The 19,083-nt window shown below is 39.3% G+C and overlaps 1 protein-coding gene across 1 annotated transcript in view; it reads right to left on the bottom strand.

Annotated features, from left to right (window-relative positions):
- Positions 1-426: 426 nt before the first annotated feature.
- The window catches only part of TPRG1 (tumor protein p63 regulated 1), a 104,803-nt gene continuing 86,146 nt past the window's right edge, over positions 427-19,083 (bottom strand). The window contains 2 exon segments of the mRNA XM_024767528.1: positions 427-639; positions 12,997-13,150. Coding sequence (XP_024623296.1) covers positions 427-639; positions 12,997-13,150 — 367 coding nt within the window.

Below are 19,083 nucleotides of genomic sequence, written 5' to 3'. Positions count from 1 at the left end.
GGATTTGGAAGTCATCCCCATAAAAAAAGGTAGCTAAAATAATATAGATTGAGACCCCAGTGAGAGGGAAGATCAGGATCAGAGGGCTGAAAATAAAGACCCAGAACAAGCCTACATTTAGAGGACAGAGAAACAAGAACCCAGAGGGTCCTCCCCAAGTTTATGATCAGGTGTTCATTTGTCATTCATTTGCCAACATTATTTGATGGGCTCAGGAGCATTTATTTTCTGGTTTGAAGAAATTTGATTATCCTTATATAAGGTCTGAAGTGTGCATTTATCAATCTAATCAAGCTTTTAGGTCCCCTAAGATACTGAATCTTCAAAATCATGTAATACTGTTTAACAATAACTAATTGTTTCAGTCCAAAAATACGGTGGGCTGAAACAGAATCTGCAGTAATGATGTAGCTATGGATGATGTACTTATCCCCCAAAAAGAGTGTCAAAAACCAACACTCCCCGGGCAAGGGAATAGCCAAGTTTGTTGCAGTTTCCAGTGAATGACATCAGACCCGTGTAGGTCTCAATCAAAATGGGTTCAGTTAACACCATCAATCCCTTTCCTCTTCCAGATCCAGTGGAATCCCTGTGGGCATTCTGGATAGCTGGAACAAGCTTAGACATGAACCTGGACGACTAAAGAGGAGAAGGCACAGAGTTAGTGAATGCAGAGTAGGTCCAGAGACACCCCGTCCCCAGCCAGTGCTCACAATGGTTGACCACTCTCCTGGAGCTGCAGTTATTCTTGCTTCTTTTTTTTTTTTGCGATACGCGGACCTCTCATTGTTGCAGCCTCTCCCGTTGCGGAGCACAGGCTCCGGACGCGCAGGCTCAGCAGCCATGGCTCACGGGCCCAGCCACTCCGCGGCATGTGGGATCTTCCCGGACCGAGGCACGAACCCGTGTCCCCTGCATCGGCAGGCGGACTCTCAACCACTGCGCCACCAGGGAAGCCCTACTCTTACTTCTTAAACAGAAATCGTATCTCAGAATTGTTAACATTGCTTCTGTTAGTCTTTTGATAAATTAATCCGTTAATAATGTACATAATAAAATTAGCTGCCACATCTTATTTTTCATTATTCGTAACTTGTACAACATTAAGTAGTCAGTTTAACAAATATTTGCTGATAGTTTATTATGTATCGGACACCAGTCGGGTACTGCTGAAGATTCAAAGACAAGGGAGATATAGTCTCTGCCCTCACAGAAGTGACACTATAATAACATAGAAAATGAACTTGTGATGAGCGTACAAAGTCCACGAAAATAAACAGCGAAAAGAGGCGCGTGATGCTAAAGAAACACAAAAGAGGGAGAAATCGTATGTGGTTAGAGGATTAGGAATGACTTCAAAAGGAAACTCTTGAGACAATCCTTTAAGGGTTAATAGGGTTTCAATGGGTGAAATGAGGTTAGAGAGGGCCTGTCAGCGGCTGTTCTTTCCAAGCCAGCATCCTTTCCTCCATTTGAGACTCTTCTTCCAATAAGAGCACCTCGATTTTCCTTTGGAGAACCACATTCTTCCATTTATTCCAAATAGCTTAAGCAGAGCTGACTTTAGTACATGACTCAGTCCTAACCAATCAGAGGAATCCATTCCTCTGGTCGGGGAGATTGATTCAGGTAGGGGCACATGACCAATGTGGCTGTGAAACTGATAGCATCCAAGCCTGGACGTATTCATGGTCATTTTGTCCACACAGTGAGAACCTGACAGACTGAAACCAACAAAAGGGAAAGAACTAAGACATGGAGAGAGAGTAATTCTTCACACAGCCATTTGGGTTACTGGATCAGCCTATCCTGAACTTTAAGTTAAATGAGTGAAAAAAAATTCCTTCTTTTGGTCAAATCAAGTTGAATTGGGTTAAGAGGAGGGTAATTCAGGGAGCACTGCAAACAGAGATATAAAGAAGGAAATGAATTAGGAAAGCTCATATCTTTGTATTTCCAATAAGCTCTTTTATATCCATTATTTCATTCCAGTATAAGCCTACCAGGTAAGTAAAAGAAGGTATCATCATTCCCGTGTTGGAAATCAAGACTAATAGAAGGTAAATGATTTGTCCAGAATTACTCCACTTTCTGCACCATGGTAAAAAGGAACATGAGGAATAAGGGCCTACTCACAGTAAGATCCAAATATGTTTCCTAGGCAACTGGCTTACAAGTCTAAATTAAAACTTTTAGAGTATATTCCAATATCAATCTAAATTATTAAGCATGTTCAATAAAGACACCATTGTTTTTCCTTTTCTCCATGAGGAGGCCCATCTTGGCTTTGAGGGACTAATACAGAATGACGATTCAATGAAGAATGAGAAGGCTGTAGTCTTTCCCCATAATTCCATTTTCAATATAAGTTTTATCCTGGATTCTTAATTTTATACCAAATTGCCCTTGGGCAACCACTTCTCCATTGGAGGCTTAGTTTCCCTGTTGGTAAGAAAAAGAATCTAAAATTTAGAATATGTCCATCACTACTATTTGACCTAACCTATAAGGAAAAAAAAGAAAGAAAAGCCATGCAAATAAAACTGCTGATTTACTTGCTCTGTGACATTGTAAATTCTCTTCCGCTTTTCGAGCTTCAGTTTGCTCTTTTGAAAAGATGCATTTAAATCTATGGTTTTGGGATAATATCAGAAGTTAAAAAAATAGTGACTTTATGATAAGCAACATAGAGTTTGCTAGAGTGCCTCAGTATCTGTGGGTTTTCAAAATAAACTAAGGTACTTGTCCCTCTACTTTAGTTCAAGTAATATTTACCGAATTAGATAATGTCAAACAGTCTGTTAAAAAACAGACTCACTTCTAAATATCACTGACTAAAGAATCCAACAGACAGGTAGGATTTTGCTTGTTTTCCATGAGCCTATAGTGACAAAGACAGACAGAAGTTACTTCTTATTACTAGTTCCCAGTCCTAGCATCCTCTTTGAGACCTTAGAATGGATCTAAATATTAGCATCATTGAATGAAACAAACTATAGTCATATAGCCTGGAGATTCTGGAAAGGAGGACATCATCCCTTACAGCAAACTCCACCAGCTCTTTAGCTGATTGGATAAGAAAGCCAGAAAGGGAACTTCCCTAGTGGTGCAGTGGTTAAGAATCCACTCGCCAATGCAGGGGACACGGGTTTGACCCCTGGTCCGAGAAGATGCTACATGCCGCAGAGCAACTAAGCCCATGCGCCAAAACTACTGAGCCTGTGCTCTAGAGCCTGCGAGCTACAACTACTGAGCCTGCATGCCACAACTACTGAAGCCTGCATGCCTAAAGCCTGTGTTCCACAACAAGATAAGCCACCACAATAAGAAGCCCACACACCGCAATGTAGGGTGGTCCCTGCTTGCTGCAACTAGAGAAAGCCCGCGCGCAGCAACAAAAGACCCAATGCAGCCAAAAATAAATAAATAAATAAATAAAATTTATAAAAAATAAGAAAATACATCATCAGTATCTTAAAAAAAAAAAGTCAGAAAGAAGTGTTCTTTCTTAAGTTTCCAGGAGAGAAAAGCAAAATCGGAAGAATAAATTAATAACATGGAATAATCAAGGTCAGAAGTGACCTTAGGTTTATAGATTCCAGCCGCTCATCTACTGTTTAATTTGCCTACACTCATCCTCTCCAAGAAGCCACACCCCTCTACATGGACATACCCAGTGATATGGAACTCACTGTAATCTAACCATGTCCATTCTATCACTGTATATAGTGGGAGAAAAGTATGTTCCCTTGCCCTATCTGTTACTGATGATTAGATTAGACTTTGGAAAAATCATTTAATCTCCCTGAGCCTTAGTTTACACATCTGAAAATGGGAAAATAATAATAATGATAACGATGGTAAATACCAACCTCATTAGACCCAAGTGCATTGCTCAAAACTATTTTTAAAGCATACTATTTATAGATATAAATATTATCACTTACAAGCAAGAACGATTTTAGCTTCCTTAGTCCTATTCCCTTCAGTTTCAGACTTTGAAGGCCATTTCTTTAATATGCACGATAGACTCCAGAAAGCACTTTTGTAAAAACCTGTGATATGCACTATTTTAAAATAATGGAAGCTCCCTAGATGCCAAAGGCTATATTAAATTCCACTCAGAAACCATGACTTCAAAAAATATGGGTTGAGCATCAAAGTACCTCTTCCAAGATATTTATCAATTATAAAGGGAAAAATACTAACTTTACAAAGGAGCAATATAGCATACCCCATCTTAGACAAGTGATCGAGGTTAACATCACTGGTAATAAGACATACAGGCATTGTGAGCCTGCAATAGGAGGTAGTGAAAGGACACATCATTTCTGCAGTATCTGTGCCCCCCCAAAATCGAATTCAATTAAATCCAATCATGAGAAAGCATCAGGCAAACTCACAGTGAGAACATTCTACAAAACAACCGACCAGTATTCTTCAAAATCACCAAGGTCATGAAAATAAAGGAAAGACTGTGAAACAGAATAAAGAGACAGAATAATTAAATGTAATATGGGATCCTGGAGCAGACAGAGGACATTAGGAAAAACAAAACAGAAAACTGATGAAATTTAAATAAGGTCTGTAGTTTAGTTAATAGTATTGTACCAATGTTTAATTTCCAGGTTTTGATATCTATATTATAGTTATGTAAGTTGCTAGAAGCATTTGAATGAAATCCTAATACTTAGGAAAGAATTTACGTTCCTCATTTTCAAAAGGGATAGAGAAAAAATCAGACTCAATAATTTTCATAACTTGTTCCTTAGAACACTAGATTTCTTCATAGGTTGGGTGACCATATAATTTATCATCCAAACCAGGATTCTTTTGAAAAGAAAGAAAGTGCTATTATTAATAGTGTTCAAACAACAGATACCTGAGGATCTGGGGAGAAGATATGGAAGAAAAGGTAGAAGGTAAGCTTCAGTCCCTATAATCACATCAATCAGAGCTGCTCGATTTTTATAGGTTTTATGTATTTGGGTTCTGAGTAAGATCTTATTTTTAAAAGTCTTTCCATTTAAAAAAATTTTTTAAAAAACCCACTGTATTAAGCTTGCCTAAGAATCTCTAGCTCTGACAGTCTGTTCAATCCACAAAGATCTATAGTGCTCATTTTTCTTAACCAAGAAAAACTAAAAAACCAAAAATGAGTTTTGAAAAAACTCATTTTTCAAAACCAAGCTCAAATCCTATCTCTTCCACAATGCTCCGCCAAATACTCAAGGCAAAAATTATTTTTAATTCTGTTGCATTTCATGTATGCATCTCAAATATTTCATCCAGTTTTCTAAGAATTAAAGTCAGAAGTATGGCTGTCCATCTATACAACTAATCCAAGATTTCTCTACCTTGGAACTACTGCTGTTTTGGACCAAATAATTCTTTGCTGCAGGGGAGTATGTCCTCTGTATTTTAGGAAGTTAAGCAGCATCCCTAGCTTTACCCACCAGATACCAGTGGCACCACAACCCTGGGTATGGCAACCAACAGTGTTGCCCAGATATTGCCAATGTGCCCCAGGGGTAAAATCGTCTCCTGTTGAGAACCACTGAACTAAAGGAAGTATATAGCATGATGTAACATGAGTATTAAGATAAAACAGATCTGCTCTTACATTGCAGATATGGCCCTCTCTAGCTGTGTGACCTTGGGCAAGTTACCTAACCTCTCTGAATTTTATAGTTTCCTTTCTATAAAATAAGGCTATTAATACCATCAAATTCATAGGGTGGTTACACAGATTAAACTAACTTTAATAAACAAAGGGTTTGTAATAAGCTCTATGTGTGTGTGCCCACATGCTAATGTCTTTCAGGAAGGGTTGGGGAAGGTGAATAAGATAAGGCTGGAATTTGGAGTCATATTGCAAAAGCATTAAAGGAAGCCTTATTGCCAATAATGAATATTGTCAATAAATCATTAACTACATCATCACTGTCATCGCCGAACTATGATTTCCTGAAGTCCAAAGTGCAATTCATCAATTCACCTCAACATTTCCGTGGTCAACACTCTCTGATTGTCAGGATGCCTTTTCACAGATCAATATATATCAGTTTGGGTTACTGGATGCCTCCCCAGAGTCCTCATCATAAGCTTTATTTCATGAGAATTCTCTGCAGCCTCAGAATCAAAGTGCTGGAAAGAAAAAGTTGACACTATTTCATACTCAGTGAACTTGGCATTTCATTCGAGTCAGATGCACTTCATTTCCAGTCATTTCTGTGAGCGCTTTGTAAAGAGGAGGGGCTGTGAAGACAGAGGGACAAGCTGTGCATTGAAGGAGGCAGACAAAAGGCCAAGTCCCCAAGCTGGCTCTCGAGCATTTCAAGCACCTGAACTCAATCTGTGTGACAGGAACGCGATGTCATTTGATATGAATGCCACCAGCCACATACTTTTCTCTAAAAGCTTTTATACACCCACCCCTGGCTCTCTCTTTTATTCCAGTCTCAAAAACAGAGGGTCAAGTTTTAACAACTCCGGTTACATAGGGTCTGTGTGCTGGTTAGGGTAAAGTATAGCTGTGTGTGTGTGTGTGTGTGTGTGTGTGTGTGTGTGTGTGTGTGTGTGTGAGTGTGTAATGTTCTTCTTGACTTTACAGCGATTATTTACCAGCTGAGTGACTGGGCCCCTGGTTTGCTTCAGATGCTGTCTGCCAGCAGTTCACTGTCCAGAGGCTCAGTTTTCCTTATTACAACCATCACTTGCTTCCTGTTTACACTGGGTAAAGAGACCAGGTTTCATGCCTGCAGGCCCACGTTCTTTAGCTGAGCAGGTTTTCCAAGCCTTCAGGCTACAGGTTTCAGCCACCCCGTGCAGCAAGTGAAGCATGTTGGAGTAAAACGTCCATCCAATACCCAGCAACGGAAACCCCTTGGGAAGCCACACAGCTGAACAGAAGATAAACAGATGTTTATATCACCCTTGCACATATTACTTGGAATTATCTTTATAGAGACACCGTGACTGTGGGTATGTTCAGGCATATAGACGGAAAAAGGACGATGCGGCAAAAGCTTTTTTTCCTACAAAAGGGTTGTTTCTACAAATCCTAATTTCCATCTTCATCCTGTTCCATTTTCCCAACCCTCCCCGTGCACACGCGCACGCACACACACACACACACACTTTAAACTCTAGCTTAAGTGAACGACTCTTTGTCCAAGAACATACACCTCTGTAATTTGCAGCTTCTAATCATGTTTCTTTTATTTAAAATGTCTTTCCCCACCTGCTTTGATGCTTAAATCAGTCTTACCTTGAGTTTCACATCAAATGTTATCACATTTCTTAACTTTGGGACTTAACTGTTCTCTCTGCTGGGCTCTGATAAAAACTTTGAATCTCTCTATCAACAGTATTTGCACATTAAATTATAATTTGTTAATTACCTTTTTTGCCTTCTTCCTCTACACTATAAATGTCTGGGGGCAAAATCTGATTTATTCTTCTTGCTATCCCAATAATTATCTACAGCATTGCTCAGCATGTAGTATTCAATGCCAGGTAGGTATTCAGTAAATATTTGTTAGGGAATTCCCTGGCAGTCCAGTGATTAGGACTCAGCGCTTTCACTGCCAGGGCACGGGTTCAGTCCCTGGTCAGGGTACTAAGATTCCAAAAGCTGTGCGGCCAAAAAAAATTAAAATAAAAAATATATAAATAATTAAATATTTGTTGAATTAATGTAGCAGAAAACCAAGGGGTTAAGAATATAAAGTTACATTTGATTGCTAAAACATTGGTTCACTTTCATAATTCCCTTGAAAATAAGGAGAAAGATGCCAGACAAAAGTAAAAAGGGTTGGTCTGTAAATCACTTTGATTAAGCTGTAGAGCATCCATGATCCATTCACTATTATTCTACAGCTCTGGGTTCAATCACTAGTTCCTCTCAGCAAGACTCCACACAGTCTAAGAATCCAGCAAGACAACGTGAAACCAAGGGCAGTCATCAATTAGATCCCTTGAACTAAAACTTGCTTAATAAATACTATTCTGTAACCTGCCTTCGACTAAGCGCTCTTTAATTGTTCCTGCAAATTGCATGCCCTCCAAGCTTCATGTAGGTTAGAGAATATATCGCAAGATTCCTTTAACTGCCCCCTATAGATAACACCTCTAACTTATGGGTGGCCAGAGAAATGGTGGCTTGAATTGTTTTTCAGGAACATGGAGCTAGTCTTGTCCAGTTCAAATTGGTCGAGACCACCGACCGTTCCACTGTGTAAGTGTCCAGAGGAAGACCTTTTGATGTCAGAAGGCCAAAAACTCCACCCTCAGATTATACCAACAGCATCATTTTCTGAATAAGCATCCTAGGAAGAAGGATGTAACTCCGATACGCCTGCAGGGAACACAGATTACCTCAGTGTTTTCTTGCCTCCGATCACCTTTCCCCATGCCTCAGACCACCCTGTTTCTTTATCCTGTAAATATCCCAAGCCCCTTGTCTTTGTGGAGGCTGACTTGATATCTGTTCATCCATCTCCTTGCTTGGCTGCCTTGTGAATAAACCCTTTCTCTGCTGAAAACCTCGGCACCTAAGCGTTTGGCTTGCTGCCCATTGGGCAAACAAAACTGATTCTGTTACAAATGGTTAAAAGAGGAAAGATAATGCTAAAAGTTGCAAATATAAAGTGGATGAAACAATTGAGAATAATTAACCTTGGTTGTAAAGTATCATATCATATCATAGCAATGACTATAAACACACACACACACACACACACAGAGTTCTTTCTGGTTTTTAACTATTTCCCTGATCATTTGCAAATTGTTTGCATGTGGAAATAGTTATTATTATAATACCTCAGTCAATTCACTTAGTCACTCTAAGTACCTTCACTTTTAAAGTGGAGATAGCATCCCGCCCTCAAAGGGTTTTTGTTACTTGAATTACGTGAACACGTGCAAATTGTAATCAATAAATATAAAGTGTAATTACATAACTGATGAGATCATTTTATGTCTTATAATATAAAATCAATACCAACAATATTATTTCCTATTTTCACAACTGTTTTGTATGAGTAATGCAAAGTATGTGCATGCACAAGTTGAAAAAAGTTGGTAAGACTTGGAGATAAGCAAGAATGTCTGGAAAGAAGCCATTTGACCATCACACTTACCGGAAGTAGAAGTGATATAGAGTTAGTGAGATGGGTAAAAGAAGTAATGTATTTTGACCTAGTATTTCATAAATTTGACAGTGATTTTTTTTATATCAGTGATGAAGGACTTAGAGATAGTATAAATTTGAATTTGAATGCAATTTTTTCCATTAATTCCTCTTCCTCAGGTACTTTTCTGACCAATCAACCCCATCACTCAGCTTCGACCCGGTGTTGTGTGGTATGAAACCTATATAAACAGCTCAACTTTCTCTCCTGAGCTTTGGACAGACCTAAATTTCTAACTGCCTGGCAACCAACTCAACCCCACATTCCATGGACCTTTCAAACTCAGCATTTCTTCAATTGAACCTTTAAACCTACTCTTTTTTCAGTTTTCCTCGTTCAAATTAATGGACTCATCACCTACCCAAACCAGACCATGTCATCTTTGATTTCTTCCTCTCCTTCACCTACCATATCATGCCAGTTACCGTCTTCCATTGATACCCTGAATATCTCAAAATCTCTTCATCTTCTCTCCATTCCTAGCACTCCTAACTTAGTTTAGGTTCTTATACCTATCATCTGAGCCAATACAATTATGGTGGGAAATGTACAAGATTAAACTCCAGCTAAACTGTCTCTAAGGTACTCCATGTACCTTCAACTATCTCCAATTCTCTTCATCTGATCCAAACTCTGTTTCAGTTCTTTAGCACTTATTTAAAAATCTTTGCATTTTTATCTGCATCCTCTATTAAGCAATGCCTTCCACAAAGGGAAGAATCTTGTCTCATTTATGTTTGTATTCTTAACAACAATCAGAATAGCTGCACATTTTAGGTACCAGAAAACCATTGTTAAATAGAGAGAGTCCAGGTTCTGTAGAAGAAAAGACTCTGAGTAAAAACAACCAAAAAAATGAATTTTATAAAAGTACTTTTAAAAATAAGTTATTCAATTAGATTGTAAATAATTTGAAATTCTTGACTGTGGATATCTCAGCTGTACATGATTCCCTCTCCCCTGCCATAATAGGTTTGCTAAATTGAATTAAATTGCTTCAAGTGTTTTACTTAGTTATGCATTTCCCCTGTGTTCTTCTACTTTTTCCTATTTCATTCATAGGGGAAATGAAAAAAATAGTTTAAATCACCCTTTTAAAATCTTATTATGTCAAAATATTCATACAAAAGATTCTATATCCCCAGAATTACTGTTCTTCTTATTTATACTTTTACATTAATAAAACTGAATATTAATCAAAGCCAATTTTGGAAAATGTCCTGAACACAAATAACTTTGTGACATAAAAACCAACAGCAAAAGAAAAACCAAGACACAAAGAACTGGATCAGAGTAGTCATCATCTCATATCCCAGACTGAGATCACTTGTTTTCTTAGGGAGCTGGGATTCGGGGTGGCCTTTAACTGAGAAATGGCTTGGCAAATAAAAGTTCCAGACTGTTTTCAGGAACGAAATAAAGACTTTAAAACAATAATTTAATGAGAAAAGCCTTAAAGAAAATACACTTAACAGATTCAAAAAGTAGTTTGATTGACTGGAAACCAACCAACTAACTAACCAACCACTCATGGTGCTCATATCCATGCATGCATGTGCACACATACTCACACACACACCTGTTGTTCTTTCTTCCATCCAAGGAGAGCTATATGAACATCAAGTTTCCCCTTTAGCCTTGGCTGATAGGAAGTCTTGGGCAAAACTTAATGTTCCAGTCTGCTAATTGTGTTCATGGGCATTTGGGGAACAGTTATTCCATTCCCCCTTTTTTTCCATTCCCCTTTTGATATTTTATTTTTTAGCTTCCTTTTAAATTATTTAATTTTATTTCTTTATGGCAGAAAAACAATAAAGCACTATCAAGTATTAGAGTAATGCAGTGGCATATCTCTGTAGTTCATACAATTTCTTTTTTAATCCTTTACCCTGAATTTCTTCCAGCAGAGGACACTGAGAGAACAAGTGCTTTAAACACACCAGATACGAGAAATAAGAGAAGACTTTGCCCAGGAAGTGATGGACATAATAACCCAGGCAGTTGGTATTTATTTTTGACTTAAAATAGAAAGAATTACTACTACTTCAAAATATATATTAAATTAATTATTAGAACCAGTTTTCCTTTAAAGGCAGGAAATAGCTTTGGAAACATACATTATTAAGTTCTTTCAGTTGGATTAACAAGTGTTAAAAAAAAAAAGAAACAGATAAATGACTGCACTTTTAATAAGAAAGAGAAAAAGAACAGGAATTTGGGGAAGAACAAGAGCAGGATAGAGAGAAAAGGAGAGGAGATTATGAAGCGACATATCTGAGCATTATTATTAATAAGGTCTTTTAACAATAAGGAGAACAGATATTCCATTTGAATTTGGGGGCATTATTGTGATGTAAACTCCCACTCTATCTCCCAGAAGTCCTCAGTGAGTCTACTCTCACATAAATGCCTTTGTGTCAGTGTTATGTTCTTTCTGGTTTTCATTTCGGTTTTTTGTTATTGTTGATTTTGGGTGGCTAAGAGTCAGGCTAGGGGCTGATGTTGATGCCTGGGTTGAGGTATTGCGAACTAGGAGTATAACAGGGAGACTAGCAAAACGATCCATACAAAGAACTAATTTAGCGCCTGCAAGAGCTTGGTGTCAGAGGCAAACCTGGAGACCAGAAGCCCCTGAGGACATCTGCATAAATCTTGAGAGGACAACTGAGCTTTGCTGAGAGCAGAATTGGATTCAAGCCAACTTCACCTACACGTTAGGGGGAATGGAGGCCCCATCTAGCCTCTAACCACATACATTTTGCCTCAGATCCTTTTTCATAAAATAGGGAACTTACCAATTAAAAATATTTGTTTATACATATACATATTCACTTGTATGAATAAATGTGTTTAAAATAAGGCAAGAAATGCAATGTATGCCATCCAACCACAGAAGGACTTTAGATGTAGACTGTCATGTTTTGAATTTATAGCAAATAAAGTTATGCTATTCTGAAGTGAATGACAGCATATAAAGATAAACTTAGAACAGAGAAGGCAAGAATTTCTAGGCCGTAAGCACACTGTTATGTGTACATCTGGTTTTGTCGAAAGTATACAGGTTGCTCATTCACTGCATTTACAGCTCCAGCTGTTTTACTTCCTGACTACTTAGAGTGTCCAAGGACTGCTTAAGTCTCCCTAGGGAAGATGAAACAATAGTAGAAGGGGATCTCCCTGCCACTGATGAATTTTAAATTTACTCGGGGAGATGAAATTTAAAGGCATTAAAAATAACTCTTAATTGCTTTACGATTTACGGAACATTTATATATGCTTTATCCCATTTAACCTTACAATGGCCCAGTGAGGTTGAGAGGAAAGGCAGTTGTTCACTGTGTCCGTTTTAGAGATGAGATTACCAAGTCCCAGAAAAAAAAAGTGACTTAAACATGACCACCGAGCCATATCTGACTTCATATTTCACACTATTTCACATTCCTTCTTTGAATAAAATAATTCAAATTTAATTAGACACAGAAAATTTTATGTACCCTGTAAGCAATAAACACAGACAAACAATACTACTGCAATTTTAAAACAATATTACACTACAATTTTTGCTCAGAGATTAGCAAAGAGGAAACAGCAGTGGTATGGTTACTATAAATATTGCTATATATATTTTTTCAAATATAAAACAGCTCTACTGTTTACTGAAAAAGTCCTATAAACTTTTATAGTTTTTATCTATATAAACCCCAGGTTGTACCTTATTTTTTTTTTTAACAATACATGGTTTAAAAGCACATAGCTTCACCAACAAAGCTAATTGGAGAGTGATGCCCAAGCCGTCTCCTACCTTTCAGATTTCGAGAAACTTCTCACTGGTGTATTTCACAGGGTGCTCAGTGAAGGTAGCATAAGGCACCTCAGTGGACCACGGGTTCCAACCGGATAATAGTGACTGCTGCTCTGGACTTCCCCGGTAGATCCTAAGGCCTTCTCCTTGTCTCCTGCAAGAAAGGAGTTTTGCTTTAGATTAGCCATTTTCATTAGATTAAAACAAATAGAAAAGTGTGGGAAGGGAAGGTAATGCCCCAGTCAGCCTTTCTATTGATGCTGAGATAATTGGCTGACCAACTAGTTAAATTGTTCCAGGGAATTCAGGAGGTGAGAAGAAAGTGTGGATTTGGTTTCAAACATGATGAGTTCAAGATGTTGTTGAGAATTCTGTGGGTAAATGCCTGGTTGGAAATGTGACTCTGGTGCTCTGGACAGAGGCCATGGCTGGAAATATAGTTACTGAACTCATGCCAATATTCTGGTGGTCAAAGTTAAAAGAGGAAGGAAGAAGGAAAGGTCAAGTGGTGGGACAGGAACTGAAACATGGAAGACATCATCAACATGGGAGACAGTTTCGAGGAGAAGGAAGATGACTACAACTACAGTATCCACTAAGCAGTAAACTCAAGCAAGAAATGACTGAGAAAAGAACTGGGACTTCCCAAGAACTGGGAAGAACTGGGACCTTCCCAAGAGGGTATGCCTGATCTTTAAGAGGGTTGATGACCAATTCAAAATACCCTGTGACCTCAGCTTCTATGTCTCATGGTTCTCTATTCTCTGCACACATTCCTTCTACCAAAATTGCAGCAACAAACACGTCAGAGCTCATAGGAAGACTATGCCTGGTCACAGTCCTGACCCACATTTTGTAGGAGGCAGTAACCATCTGTTATAGCGCAAGCCTGGTCATCTGGTAAACCCAAGTACAGAGCAAGAGAAAGTCAGCTTGGGAGTGGTGATGGGAGGAAAGTTGTGGCAGGGGAATGTGGCCACACTGGATAACAAATTTGTAATTTCTGCGGCCTCTGCTTTTGCATGTACCCATCAGAATTTATGGTTTATGGTTTTAGACATCTCTGAATGCAAAAGAGGTCCCTGGAGATTAAGCCTAGCTCAGGTGCTTTGTATTCAACAAGCTTTAAAACTAAGTTGCCCGTGATTCTAAGCAGACCCATGGAACATCACAGAGCTCTCGTTTCTTCTAGAAATTAAATCCTGGGATCTAGAAGGAAAAACCAGACCTCAAGGGAAAACCAGAGCTCAATTGTGATGCCTTCACAAAGCTGTCACTTCCTGTATTAAAGACAGGATTCCTCTGGGAATGTCACTGTGGTTTCTGAATGTTTATCCGTGTAGAAATGTCGATAAACACAATCTCACACGTACGCATATAACACCCCAACGGGCTGATTCCTCGGCTTCTTCTTTCAGAAGGGAAGTAAGAAAAGAGCCTGTCTCATTCTGCTGCTCAGTTCTCAGATTCTTGATGATTATATTTGAAGGCTGATACCCACCTTTTTTGTACTTAATCCTTTGCCAAGGAAGGGGAAAAAAGAAAAAGAAGAGAGAGGAAAATACAAACATCATAAATACCTCTAAAGTTCCCTTTCTAACCCTTCATTTTCTCAGCTGCTATACTGACATTTATCTTCCCCCCCCTGTACTTTCCTTCATTCTTTTTTTTTTTTTCCACTGGCCTGGTAATAAGCCCTAAGCTCAATGAATATTCTATGCATGCTAGTTAATGGAGCATTCTGGCTTGAGTCCCTCAAAACAACTTGCACGATACAATTATTTACGCTTCATATGTCAATTTATGTGCTGGGTGCAATTTTGCTTTTATTCAAAGGCAATGAAAATCTTCCAAGATAGCTTTCCTGGTAAATACAGTTTATATCTTTCACTTTAGGGAAACCTCAAATGAAGTTTAAGCATGAAATTCAAGAGGGGCCCTACTTCTAAATAATTAATCAATTTGAGTGTGGCAATGCCCTTTCTCAGAGATGTAGTATACTTCTAAACATACAAGCTCAGCCAACCTTCTCTCCTGAGCTCCAAAGGCGATAGATGGGAAGAGAAATCTACAACCACGCAGTCTCTCCAAAGGTAAAACTAAGGTGGTATTTCTCAGCAAAACTTTTAGTACTAGAGTCGTATAAAAATCTATCATATTCTGTCAAATGTCTCCTTAGGGCAACTGCAGACACTATGGTTCCCTTTATGACTGGGAATGCTTTATTAAACTGTTACTCGTGCTTACCATGAGAGTGGTCATCCGAGGTGACAAGAGTAGAGTAAAAAATGCAGTGAACAGGAGGTCAGGGAGTGCTGTGTTAGTCTTGGTTTTGACACTTAATGCTGTATGACTATGCGACTATAGGCAAGCTCATTTCTCTTTCTGAATCTCAGTTTCCCCATATGTCCTTCAGGGTGTCTCGATGTGGTGATATTCCATGACTTCGGTAACTGTGTAAATGGTGTGGACAGCTATGGTCATGATGCTGCTAGCATTCACCCTGTCAAGGACATACAGGATCCATAAGAAGCCTCTGGATTATGGCTTCTGTAATTTAGGGGTATCAAAATAGCCTCCTTAAGTAGAACAGATCTTCTGCTGCAAAGCCTACACCCAGTATTATCTCATCACTCCTCGGAAACTTTAGCACCTACCACGCTATTTTACAAACATGGAAAAGCACATATCAGCCACCATGTGGTGGAAGAGTAATTTAAGGTTTATAAACTGTAGAATGTCAGAGCTAGAAGGGCTTTTGGAAGCTATAGCCCAGTGTCTTCTTTCTGGAGATGAGTGGAGATGAGAAAATTGAGACTCGGGAAGGACTAAAACTTTCCCAAAGCATCGCAGCAGGCGGGGCTGAGCTGGTGAGAGCCCTGGTCTCTCAAGACTTCAGTTAGGGTTCTTTTCACCATCCTGGGCTACAGTCACAAAATACGTTCAAAGTTAAGCTCCTGCCATTACACAACATAGCCGGCTTTATTTCCAATAGACACAGAGTTAAAAGAATTGCCCTACGGAGCCTGCCATGATCTGTGGGCAAAAAACCTGCCCAGGGATCCTAGCTAAAGGTCAGAAAGAAAATCTCTGTCTCAAAAGGAACTGTAAATTTTTATATACTCTCAACAATAGCAATTATGAGATTATAGGAAAATAGGTTAGCACTAGAAGGGTAGGGGGAAATTACAAAAATGTTATGTTGTCAGGGTAAGAAGATTGGGTCTTTCTCGCTGAGCTGCTTTGGTCAAATTAATCAATGTGGGAGTATAGTCCCAGGTAAAGAATGCCAAAATCAAATTATTTAGCAAAGAAAGACTTTTGGTAGCTCTCTTCCCAATATCATACTCTGAGTGTAAACCCTGGCTTTCGCTAGCTCTGTGCCTTTGGGCATTTCACACCACCTCTCTCATCTTCAGGTAACAACAATTTCGTGAGGGACAAGAGGATAATGGATGAAAAAATGTTTTGTATGCTGGAAGGCTCTGTCCGACTGAGCAAATGTTAAGTCCCTATTATGTACCATAACGCTTACTGGGTACTGTTAGAGCCTTTATATATTTTTTCATTTTATTCAACACTTATAAGCAATTTTTAAATGTTTTTGATAGAAATAGATGAAGTTAACAGGACATAAGATAAAAAGTACGACCAGGTTTAAGCAGATCATCAAGTCAAGAACCACTAGTGGAAGAGAATAAAAAGAGGGAGGATAAACACCATGATCTCTGGACATAGACAAAACCAGAGGAGCAAATCTTTAGCACAGAGGAGGTGCTGGAATCTTCTATGTTCTGCTTCACCTATTAATCCCTTTCTTTCATCTGATTCTGAGTCCCAGGGTATTTCTTATGCATCAGCTTCTGTTTCCCATCAATGTATTGATGTATATAATTTCCTACTTAAACTTAAATCCATCAGAGAGACTCTCATTCACCTTAAAACACCCTTTCAATTCTCTGTTCTTCAGACTGAATAAGCCTAGTCCTGTAAAACTTTTATAATAGGTTAAAAATGATCTTTTAAATCACCTTAGAGCTGGTTCTCTGAAACATTCCTAGTTGTCTATCTTCAATTCCACCATTTAATTAGCACATTCTCTGTGCAGTGTGTTATCTCGAGTAGAGAAATGCATAAGGCCCAATCCCTGAACTCCAGTTGCCCAAGCTCTAATGATCTCTGGGCCTATTTTACTATTATCTGCTTCCCAGGCCTAAACAGGTACACATAGAAACCTGACAGTCCCATTACGGAAGTAGAGGAGCTCATCTATTGCAACTTATTTTGTTCGCACTTTCTATCCTCAAAGACACCAACTGGATCTGGCCTCCATTGTCACAGTAGTGGAAGCAAGAAGGTTAATGTACCCTTCACTTCTGATAAATTTCAAAACCTCACAGAAAGGTATAGAAGTAAAAGAAAGGATCCATTAGGACTCATAAGAACTTGGTAGAGGAAGAGGGTTTATAGTAATAGCTGGAGATTTTTAGGATCCTAGACTGTCTGAGTTGGAAGGCCCCTTAGGGGTGTGTTTCTAATTCTTTCATTTTATAGATACATAAACTGAGGACCAGAATTTTCAAAGACCACAGTTCTTCCTTTAGTCATGTTAATTACACGTTTTACTCAGTGATTCAGATGCAAAATTCTACTCAAATACAGTTGCTGGCAGGGTGGAAGGCCCAAGCAATTACTACTTTAAACCATCACAGCAGCCCAGTAGAAGATTTGCTTCCTACTCCAGAAAAGCAAAGCCATGTTGAAGCGATGAGGCTTATACAGAAGAAGCTATCAAACAAGTGCCAAAGGACCAATCACGGAAAATAAATACGGTTTAACAACACAAAGAGGAGCTCAAGTTCAATGAAGGGAAAACTTTCTTCAATTACAAACTTTGTGAGACAAAAGTTATTTTTGTCAGACTCCTCTCCTTGAAGTCATTTTTAGCTGAAGTAGAAAAATATGCCAGCCGGTCACCAGTCTGGGTTCATTTGCTCATTCCACACATTTTTCTTTCTTCGGAGAGAAGCCATGCATCCTTTTGCACAGTGTGAGATAGCCAACATCTTTTCCCACGACGCCCCCCTCTCCTTCCATCCTGGCCTTCACAGATGCTGTGCTGAGGTATAAACTACCTGTTCAAAGAAGCAAATGAGGAGTCTAGCTCCCCGGAAGGAGCAATGGCAGCTTCCATTACTACATCCATCCGCTGCCCCTCCTTTCTACTCAGTCTGGACTCTCAAAGCTCCACCACAGAATTAAAAACATAGCTCCAGGCAGCAAACCGAGATTTACGAGGAAGCACAGACATTAACGCTTGCTCTAAACGCAGGGCGTGTGCTTGTAAGTATGGGTGAGCAAACAGAGGGAGGCCGCACTGGAGGAAGGAGGAGGGCGGGCAGCCAGGGGGAGAGAGCAGTTCAGAACAGCACAGTGTATTTTCTAAGTTGCTCCTTTTCCCTACCTCCCAGCCTGTATTGTTGAAAGGTGGGCCTTCTAGGCCCATGAAACGTTAGTCCCTTGCTTATTTAACCTGGACAAAAGGGGGGACTGGGTTGGCACCCTGGAGGGTATTCAGTGCTCCTCTGTTCAATGAATGACCTCAGAGGAAACATTTTCCATGACAAGAACCCAAAAGACGCTGGCACAGAGTCAGACAATAAGATTTGCAGAATGTGTTTACATTCTCTCCGTGTCCCCAGGCTGTTCCAAACCCAAGGCAGGTGCTGCCTTTATCTGCTCTCTTTGCTCACCTGGCTCCCTCCCAGAAGTTTCCAGGGCCTTGGACTCAGTGAGATTAACCATTTACTGGCATGGGTAACCAAGAAACTCTGTGAGTTATATTCCTTGAGGAAGAGGCAAGTGATAAAGTTAAAAACAGATCAGCGGTGTCTATAAAGAGAGAAATCAGGGGCAGTGTGGTGCCAGAGGTGGAACTCTGAGTGGCATTTAGGAAGCCTGCATTCAACGGATTGATCTGCCACCAATTTGCCAACTTACTTGAACCATTTTCTTCTCTCTGGGCTCCAAGGGTCCTCTGTGAAACCAGGTAGTTGAACTAGATCATCTCTAAGATCCTTTTCTGTC

The sequence above is a fragment of the Neophocaena asiaeorientalis genome, unplaced genomic scaffold (genome assembly GCF_003031525.2).
Source record: "Neophocaena asiaeorientalis asiaeorientalis breed wild unplaced genomic scaffold, Neophocaena_asiaeorientalis_V1.1 scaffold225, whole genome shotgun sequence".
Classification (NCBI taxonomy): Eukaryota; Metazoa; Chordata; class Mammalia; order Artiodactyla; family Phocoenidae; genus Neophocaena; species Neophocaena asiaeorientalis.
The sequence above is the reverse complement of the archived record's forward strand: the minus strand, read 5'-3'. Positions and strand labels throughout refer to the sequence as shown.